The following is a 9,848-nucleotide window of genomic DNA, read 5'->3' as shown; positions in this document are numbered from 1 at the left end:
TCAATGCACATTTATTTTCCTGCTGATACAGCTTGATGTTTACACAGTGAATCTTCTAAAGTAGTCAATGTCCATCTGAAAACTTCTCTAAGTAGCCTACATTGTGGACTGTATAGGAAACAAGATGGTGGATAAGAGAGTGCACAGCAAGTCTCATGTCAGAGGTCATGAGGAACATCTGGATCCTGCAGTCTAATAAACATTGCTGTAAAGAGATGTATGAACAGGACAAAAACCACACATGGAAAAAGTCGTTTTTTGACATTTTATTTCTTGTCATACTTATACCCGATGTTTCTCCATGCACATACTGTAATGTTCAGGACAATTAGACAAGATGTGCAGATGGCGTAAGGTAAAAAAAAAAAAAGGTTTCTTCTTCCAAAGGAAAGAGCAGCAGCGTCTGACAAGGCCAGTTTCTTCTTTAAGATTCACTTGTGTAAAACAAATTCAGAAAGGTTTCTACATCACAGTAAAGATGAGTTGTAATGGTTTTGTGTGTGTTTACTCGGTCTTCAGGCCCTCCTTGATGAGGTTGAGCTCGTAGCACAGGGTCTCAAAGCGATACGCCATACGGATCTGAGCCACGTTGGTCTTGCGAATATCATTGCCCTCAGGACCCTCCTTCAAGTAATCGTTACCCAGGAAGTGGAGCTTCTCCTGGAGGAGTAAAGATCCAGCTTGTTATAGTGAGGCTGAACATCATGTATGATATCGGTTTAAAAAAAAAAAAAATTTTAGGGGCTTTTTTGCCTTTAATTGACAGGATAGTTGAGAGAGACAGGGAATGGGAGGCAGAGAGGGGGGGAATGACACGCAGGATGGGGCCGCTCGGCGCGGGATTCCAACCAGGGTCGCCTGCAGTGAGGACTATAGCCTCAACACATGGGGCGGGTGCTCTACCAACTGAGCTAAACACCACCCCTATGATATCATATTTATCAAACATGTTAAAAACAAAAACAAAAACAAAAAAAACAATGCACCATCATATTTAAGCTCCATTACCTCATGAGACAGGGAACTCTGCAGAACACTGTTCCTGGAGATCTCACACATGTCGCAGGTGCTGAGCTTGAAGACCTGGGCTGCAATGGCGTACTCCTCCATCAGGGGCTCCTGTGGACATAAAGGCCAATTGTTATTAACACTATTTGAACAGTTAACTTTGCACACATCTAAATTCTGCATGCTCTACATATGACATAATGTTTATGTTGAAATTCAAAGCCTATTCTGTTGCATGCCTATAGATGTGCATGATACAATGCCCATTGTTAACATGCGCTCAGACCTTGGTGTAGTGGAACTGCATGGGGTCGTCGGTGGACAGAGACACCACAAGGCCTTTCTTGTGGAACTCGAGCAGGGGGTTCTTGGCGTACTCCAGGAACAGGCTGTTGTTGCTCAGAGGGGACATGGCGATGGGGAGCTGGGTCAGGAAGTACAGGTACTGCAGCACAGGGCTCTGAAGATGGAGAAGAGAGCAATGGAGAAGATCAGTTACAAGTCAATTTATGTGAGTATTTGTCAAAAGATGGCCCTCTAAAGCAGACATTTGAGGGCAATAGGTAATATTTACAAACTGTTAAATTATGCATAGTCATTACAATATCAGTTGTGCAGTTGACTGGATATATTGCTCTAAGAAACGTTCTGTCAATGAAAGATTGTTGCAATAATCCAATAACTGGGCAATATCAGTTTAAGTTCTGAAGTCAGATTCAGGATAATGTCCTCTCTTACTCTAGTCCAGGGGCTCCACTTGAAAATCTCAAAAATGTAGGTGACCCACATCTGACCCCAGAACAGTATGGAGGCCAAATAATGCCTTTTCTTTCTTTCTTTCTTTCTTTCTTTCTTTCTTTCTTTCTTTCTTTCTTTCTTTCTTTCTTTCTTACTTTGATGATGACTGAACATTCATGTCTGAACTGAATTCACCTCCTGTTGCTAACCAGTTTTTCCCATTTTTCAATGTTTTTCACATTTTAGTGCACAATCATCAGAGAAAGAAGTTAAGTGGCTTGATACAAGAGAAAAACAGGGATGTTTTTGCGTTTTAAATGTTTTTTTTAATCATTTTGTTAAAAAACCTTTAAAACATTATGTTTTTTGTATAATTACACCTTTTGACCAAAATTGTACTGCCACCAGTGGAAACCAGCCAACAGGTTGGGGCCCACTGCTCTAGTCATTATCAAACCTCAATTACTGTAATACAAAGTAGGTCATATCTGAGTTTCAGACATTGGGCCTGAAAGGGTATTTGCTCCCTTTGGGAACCTCTTCACAGCTGTGGTCCTTATCAGAGAGCATGGAAATACTATATAGCAAGAAAGGATGTACTTTGGTTCTTTCAGATAAGAGGTTAGGCTACACCATGAAAAAATGTTCTATAGCCTATGTAATGACTTAAATGATTCCAGTCACCAGCAGTTTTACACAACATTATGAAAGGCTGTTGGGTCTGTGAAGATGTCTAAGAATTACAGAATATACAGAGCATTAATACTCAAAATACTATTTATGTTGTCTTTCCAAATTTAATGTATCCCAGACTGTGTATAGAAATGACATTAATCTGGCCATGTTGTGTTTTAAGACAATAGAAACTTAAGTTAGGGACACCTTGACTGAAATTTTTGATCAAGTGTAAGTGAGTTCACTCTGTGTGTGTTGGTGTGCGTGTGTGTGATGTCTGACCTTCTTGAGGTTCAGGCCGTGAGAGATGTTGTCAGCGGTCATGAAGCAGGCCAGCAGATGGGTGACAGCACCGGCCTCACCACAGTGAGGCCTGAACATGAAGGTGTTCATCCCCCTCTGTCTGGAGAGCAGAAGATTATAGTAAGTATCGTATTAGAGAAAGGAGACATGCTCTTACAGGGACTTGGTCAAGTAGTAGCAGAAAACTCACCTGCGGAGCTGGTTGAGCACAGCGATGTTTGCATACATGTAGTAGATGTAGTAGGTGTAGGAGGGGTTCTTGGCGATGTCCCACTCCTCAGGTTTGGGGCTCTTAGTGCAGAACATGTGGCCGCTGTGCTTGGACTCGTCGTCCACGCTGTCAAAACCTGTCACCTACACACCAGGAGGCAGTTGATTTATTTCACAGTGTTTAAGGTGACAGTTCAGCTAAAATGGGAATTTCTGCAAATTCAAATCTTCTGTTAATTTTCTAATTCATTTTAATGTTTTGTTTTCATTCCTTCAATTCCTTCAGACGCTGACTCTTGGGTCTGTGTTGTGTCTGAGCTGTTATGACTGTGTTTGACTCACATGCTTGAGGAAGAGGCTGAGCTCTGGGTTTGACTGTGGGTCGATGGTGGCCTGGAACACAGGAAGGAAAATGTTCTCCAGCATCTTGCCGAAGTGGGGCACAAAGTTCCTGCCTCTGAAGATGTCGCTAAGAGAGAAGAGGGACAAAATAACGTCAAGTGAAATCTGAAAACACTCAAGCCTTTTGGGGATTTTCTTTCAAGTTACATGAGAACAGAAACTGAAAACTTACTAGATCCTGGGCACTTGAATCATCCATTTGAGGTTAGGGGAGAAGACTCTGTGCTTGACAAACCAGCCGGAGAGTTTGGTCCACTCATTAGGGTTGCACCCATAGATGGACAGACGAGGCTCAGCATACTGGTACTTAGCGTCCTCCAGGTCAGTGGCTACTTCCTGGTTTAGGTAAAGGTCAGATCAGGCTCTGATGGGAAGTTACCAAACTTTCTTGATTGTATTCTCATACTGTATGTGTGTCTCTAAACAGGATGTCAGTAGGATAATATATCAGATGATGTTACAATGGTGAAGCAAACCTTGATGATGGTGGCAAAGTACTCTCCGTTGATGTGGTTCTCCGTCTTCATGTACAGGTCACGCAACTCACTGGCTCCCACAGGGTTGTACTTGGCGTTGAATTTATCAAAACGCTGGAAGGTTTGTCTCCCCTTCAGAGAAACAACAAGAGAAGAGATTTAGATTAAAGGGTGGAAGAGAGTGGAAACAATGGGATAAATATGCCCTGATAGCTAATGTGTAAATAGTATGGAGAAAAAAACATATCCTCTCGGTTGGATTACCGGTAAATTTTAAACTTTATTAAATCCTGGTTTAAACTGAAATTCTGCTGCTCCAAACTATTTTAAAGTTAAGAGAGATGAAATTAAACCTGAACTGAATACTCACAGTTTTTTACTTGAAATCAAGATTCAGTTCTGCTGCACCCAAAGCGTTAAAAATGGCTCTGTTTAATTTAAGAACATCAATTTAAGAGGCTTAATTTTGGCAAGGGCAGCATGCAGATTATTTAGGCTAGTGTTAGTAAATTAAACCAGACTCATTTGAAATGGTTCAGCAGAGTTTGGCCTAATTTTAAACCTGGATTAACTCATTTTAAACATTATTTTTATGAAAATATAATAAAAGCTAATCTGAGATTAAATCCAACCTTGTTGTCAAATCTAGCCTATATATCAATAGTATCCAGACTTTTGTGTGTCAACCAGGTTTATTTTAACACTGATAAAATGAATGCTCAATGAAATAATCCCTGACTGTATATATGTATGTTATGTTTATACAGTTCTATAACTCCACCTAGCCTATGCACTGTTTTCATATTGTTAAACCCTACTGATGCCTCTGATCTGCATGTAACGTACAGCGTGCACATCAAGGGAGTCCACAGTGAGGTCATAGGGGTGCAGGTTGAGGCTCTTGAACAGCTCCCTCATGGTGACCTCCTTGTCTTTAATTTTGTGGACAATGCGGTCGGCGTCCACACGGTAAGACTTCTTGATAAAGCGCAGCAGATGCTTCTGGTTCATGCAGGCGGCAGCGTGGATATGGGTGTCAACCTGGGAAATAGGAGAGGACGTGAGACTGTTATGATTTGCATGGAGTTTATGTGATGCAGTTACTCTGTATGGACACAAGAGGGAGCACGATACATACATAAGGTGCATGGCAGCAACAGAATTCATCCAATCATTTGTGTAAATGTAAATTCGGAATATCTTAAGAATAAATATGATGTAACTTAAACCGTTGATATTCAGTGGACTCAAAGGAGGTTTTTCAAATATTTAGTCTTATAAACACAATGTATATTTTATGTGACATACAAAACCAAACAATTTCTGAATCCGATTTCTACCTCAGCCTCTTAGATCTACTGTGCAGCACCTTCATTAAAAGTCTGTGTGAAGAATTTAAGATCAATGGAGGAAGAGTGCAGAGTTGCTCTAAAAATCCTTTTGTTGAAGGAACTACAGCTGTAATGCATGTGTTTTCCAAAAGAAAAGTGGACTTGGGCTAAAGATTGATTTAGAACTATCTTGTTTGTTTTAAGCAAATGTAGATGCAATGACTGTAATAAATGATCTTCCTGTTTGGTTCATACCTTCCTACAGTTGTAAAAGTCCCTGTGTGGGTTCAGCTTCAGCTCCTTCATCTCCTCCATCTCATTCAGCATCTCATGCACGTTGAACTTGGATGTGAGGAACTTGAGACGACGGTGAGTATAGGTCTTACTGCAATGCAAAAGATACCAGAGCACTGAGCTACGAGCTGCATCGTAAGGCACCTTGTTTATCATATATCAAGGGTTTTTATACATAAAACATGTCACTGCTACTTCAGGAAGTTAGGAGGGAAAATGTCCATAAGTGACTTGTTATTGTCAGTTAATTAGCTGTAGATGTCTCAGTGGCATCCAGGACCTCACACTGATGATTTAACAGTCAGTTGACCACGGGGTCGCCTAAAAGAAGGCTGACAGGTCACCAGGGGAAAGTGATAAATACCTGACATGATTTTGCAGAAAGTAGATAGGGTCGAAATGACTGGGACGTTTCGAAAGTGAGATACTTAAAAAAAGAAGAGTTCCCGCACACATAGCCAACTTGCAGAATTTATTGCGACGTTTTGGTACAAGACCTTTTTCAAGCAAATGTTGAAAAAGGTCTAGTACTGAAACGTTGCAATAAATTCTGCAAGTTGGCTATGTGTGCGGGAACTCTTCTTTGTTTAATTTGGACTTAATTGTCATCCTCCGACGCACCTGCCAAGGAAATAGATGTGCAAAGATTTTTGCTTTTTCTGAAAGTGAGATACTTAAAGAAGAACTCACGTTGGGCCCTGAGCAATGAGGGCGATAAGGAAGTTCATGTCGTCGATGAAGGTGTTGTAGTCGGGGCAGGGCATGTCTTTGGGCTGATGTTTGTCAGCAGCTGCAGCATCGTTGTACACATAGATGACACCATCCTTCATACGAGCCACATAGCCCAGATTCTTTGGCAGGTCCTTGGCGTCAAAGGGGTCCTCTCCGTTCTTTGGAGGAGCCGTGAAGACTGACGATGTATGGGAGAAAGAAATATGACGTAAATAATAACATTGTTACACTGTGCTCCTTAATGTGAAGCCCAGGTGTTATCTTCTCACCTGGCTGCAGCTGATCATCAGGCTTGAAGCTTTCACCCTCAATATCACGCAGGTACTGGGAGGTTGTGCGTGGGTAGCGCTGGTAGGCCAGTCTCATGTACTTCTCCCTGATGGTCAGGGCACGGTACAGACCCTTACAGGACAGCTCAAAGTCATCCAGGGTCACCTGAAATACACATAAATGTTGCAAGCATTAGGCTAAAATGTTTTTTAAATGTAAAACTTAAATCAATAGAATCTCAGCTAAAAGATCCCCAAAAGACATCTAATTAGATGTAGGCTATTCAGATAGGAAGATGAATTAGGCTAATAAATGCTAGCTAGCCAGATAGCATTTAGCAGCAGCAATCAGTTTTGTGTACAAAATATTGTTATTTTCTCCTGTTTGTCAGACATTTTGCATCACAGGAGCTGTCGCTTGTTCACAGTGATGTAATGTAGCCTAAAGTGAGTGTATCAGTAAACTTGCTTATGGAAGCTAAAACAGAGATAGCAGCTAGCCTCCCCAAAGTGTCTCTATCTGTATAAGTGTAAGACCCACAACAATGAAACCTAAACCCCACCAGCTCCATTCATGGGGGTCACCCATGGCCACTGACCCACAAACGCATCATCAGTTAGAGTTCATTACTCCAAACACTCAGGCTTAGTTCAGTAAACACAAATAAACAGACACCATGGTAAATTTCAGAAGGTACCCCAGAGGCATAGTCTCCAATGATGGCCACTCTCTGGAAGTCGGGCACTTCCAGGTAAGTGGGCGTCTCCACCTTCAGGGACACCACAGGGGCAGAAGCAGCAGCAGCGGGCACAGCCATGGTGCGGCTGCGCTGGAGCCTCTTGCTGTGGAGAAGGAGAGGTGAGGGTCAGTGGTCAGCTTCATCCACCGTCAAAGTATCTGAAAAGTTTGCTTTCCCCTCGCCTCACCGTTTCTCATGATCATCGTCGGCGTGCAGATGGTGGGCCAACTCATGGTGAAGGATGGGGCAGTCCTCAGCCACATCAAACATGGAGATCTCATCACGGACGTTCTCATCTTTGGTCTCAGACGCAAAGACTTCCTCCGCGAAGGCCCTCATCTTGTCATCAGTCTCTGTCAGTCAGACACAACAGAAGCATGTTCTTGTGAGTGATAGAAATACCTCCTGCTCTCATGGCATCATGCAGCTCCAAACTGAACATGTAGCACATCACAAACAGAACTTGAGCTGCTCCTCTACATTGTATGGTCACTGATACAATGGCTACAGAGTGAACTGTAGTGTGGACATTATGTTCTACATCTATGACATACAAAGCATACCTTACCGACAGTGATGTGTATAGACTCCATCACATGTGCTGTACATGACCAAAGACTGATGCAGCCACTACAAGTCTGCAACTCTGACCTCCAGTCTGGGCTGCAAACACAAAGTCCCATGCATATAGAAGAACTACAGTGATGAAGCACCGAGACAGGTAGGCTACAATCAGCTTGACTCATACGAAACAACATAGATATAGATAGGTGAAGCCTTTCTAAATGTCTGTACAGTACAACTCCTGACCCAGTTTTCTCATCACTTTCCATCGTTCATTTTTCATTTAATCATTAATTGCACCCCATTAATCAATGTGTGAGTGACTCTATATGAAGTAGATTTGATTAGAATTCATCAATATGCTGGAAAAACTTGACAGGAAAAGTGGGTCACAGTCCAAAATGACTGGAGTTACATGACCAACAGGACTCATACAATACAATACAAGGACAATACACGCATGTGACATCACTTGATGCCTGCAGACAGATAACTGCTCAACCTCTAGCTCAACCTCATGTTACATGCACTCACTACCCAAGAGCAAAGACTTTCTACTCTAATATGTGACATGTTCCAATGTGGCACATATCAGACGACTTGAGTTATTGCTTCCTGTTTCTCCATACTTACTCTGATGACCTGATTAGGCCCAGCAAAGAGAGAGCAGCGTCACCCAGGATCAAACCCAAAGGAAAAGAGTGTTAGAAATGCATGGGTTAATACATTTTATATTGAACTGCAGTAGGGATTCATGAGGAATAATTGTACTGTAATAGGCTATAAAAAGAGACCTTTGATCAGAAATACATGCAACAGTATAGAGGATACTGTCAGCAATGAAATGACACACTGGGCCAGTAGGAGGTGGGAACATGAGTGTGGATGGAGTGTAATGTATAAGTGAGATTAAGGTGAGATACAGTGTGAGGATGGATAATGGAGAGGACACGTGTGTTAAATTGAATTCAATAATGTTGGACACAGCAGCTGGACATCTTCATGGCACACACAGAGACGATCATCAGACCTCAAATGTAATATCTCTGTGCATGTCACGATGCATTAAATGTCCCTTCTGGTGTTCAGGGTTAAGCCGTCTGTGCCCATCCTTCAAGTCAGTCAAACAGGTCTGAAGTCAGTGTATCGATCAGGTGCTGATTTGTTTACTGATAAGCATTCCCATGGTGGAGGAGTCAGTGACCTGGAAAAAGTCATTTATTAATGTAAATGTTCACTTTCAGTTCAGTTTTGATCAACGATGCTTCATCTGTGAAGCATCTACACAAAAACACAAAACTGAAAACTGATCTCAAAGTTGAACAGCAGATTAATAAATGGTGCCCATTTCCACTAGATTTCATCGCTTTCTGAATTATATGGAACAGATATTCATTCATCAAGATCAGGTTTCCTGGGTTGCATTTAAGTGCATTTGGAAAATGAATATTTGGTGATGTGACTATCTCACATCCATACAGTAAACCATGCATTTGTGTAATGCTTCACATTGTCTCTCATACTCATAAAATAAATATCTCCCTGCTCCATACTTACTTCCTCCCTCTGTTGAGTTAGCAAAAAGTCCCAGTCAGTGTGTGTGTATCCAGGTTAGAGAGAGACAAAACAGGTGGTTACGTCTCAGAGCGGCAACAACATCCAAACAACGGAGCTTTGCTCATAATTGGGACACCCCCTTTGAAAAGTCCCACTGAAAATCATCAGCATTACAGTTTCCATATTGGGCAAACTCCGCCTTCAGAAAGACAGGTAGAGATCTGATTTAACTATTGATCATTTTGCCCGAAATGAGGCCACAGCCCCTCCACTATAAAGCAATAGAGAAAGAAGGCAAACAAAAACAAAACAAAACAAAAAACGTTGCAGCAAGTAAACAGTTTGTGAAGATGGTCATCATACGCGCAATGTCACAACTCTTGTTGCCTGCATTCCTTTTAGTTTCACAATTTTTTTGTTTTGGACACACAAATGAACATACGCTCTGAAATGTTGGCCTCTGCTGTAGTTTGAATCAGGGATGGAAATGAGTTAGCTCAATGTCAATGTCTTTAATGTCAGTGTCTTTTTTTATGTCATCAAACAATA

The 9,848-nt window shown here is 41.7% G+C and overlaps 1 protein-coding gene across 2 annotated transcripts; it reads right to left on the bottom strand.

Moving 5' to 3' along the window:
• Positions 1 to 379: 379 nt before the first annotated feature.
• On the bottom strand, positions 380 to 8,772 carry ampd1 (adenosine monophosphate deaminase 1 (isoform M)). Of its 2 annotated transcripts, none has more exons than XM_083975533.1 (15): positions 8,376 to 8,772; positions 7,366 to 7,531; positions 7,137 to 7,281; positions 6,439 to 6,604; positions 6,128 to 6,347; positions 5,399 to 5,528; positions 4,659 to 4,853; positions 3,813 to 3,944; positions 3,509 to 3,672; positions 3,277 to 3,403; positions 2,915 to 3,078; positions 2,704 to 2,824; positions 1,295 to 1,468; positions 1,009 to 1,119; positions 380 to 660 (listed from the first exon to the last, which is right to left on the bottom strand). In XM_083975533.1, exons 2-15 carry the CDS (start codon positions 7,515 to 7,517, stop codon positions 505 to 507), a joined length of 2,157 nt encoding a protein of 718 aa, XP_083831659.1. In that variant the 5' UTR covers positions 7,518 to 7,531; positions 8,376 to 8,772; the 3' UTR covers positions 380 to 504. The 2 variants fall into 2 exon arrangements, with proteins under 2 accessions (XP_083831659.1, XP_083831658.1); XM_083975532.1 differs by lacking the exon at positions 8,376 to 8,772 and adding an exon at positions 7,747 to 7,786.
• Between the last annotated feature and the right edge of the window lie 1,076 nt (positions 8,773 to 9,848).

This window comes from Trachurus trachurus (genome assembly GCF_905171665.1).
Source record: "Trachurus trachurus genome assembly, chromosome: 7".
Taxonomy (NCBI): Eukaryota; Metazoa; Chordata; class Actinopteri; order Carangiformes; family Carangidae; genus Trachurus; species Trachurus trachurus.
The sequence above is the reverse complement of the archived record's forward strand: the minus strand, read 5'-3'. Positions and strand labels throughout refer to the sequence as shown.

Excerpts from the sequence above, each read along its gene's own strand:
- ampd1 (XM_083975532.1), bottom strand. The coding sequence starts at position 7,771 with ATGGAGTCTATACACATCACTGTCG. Across the intron at positions 3,079-3,276 it reads TCAGCCTCTTCCTCAAGCAT|GTGACAGGTTTTGACAGCGT; the intron begins GTGAGTCAAACA and ends CCTGGTGTGTAG. Across the intron at positions 1,469-2,703 it reads ACGGCCTGAACCTCAAGAAG|AGCCCTGTGCTGCAGTACCT; the intron begins GTCAGACATCAC and ends CTCCATCTTCAG.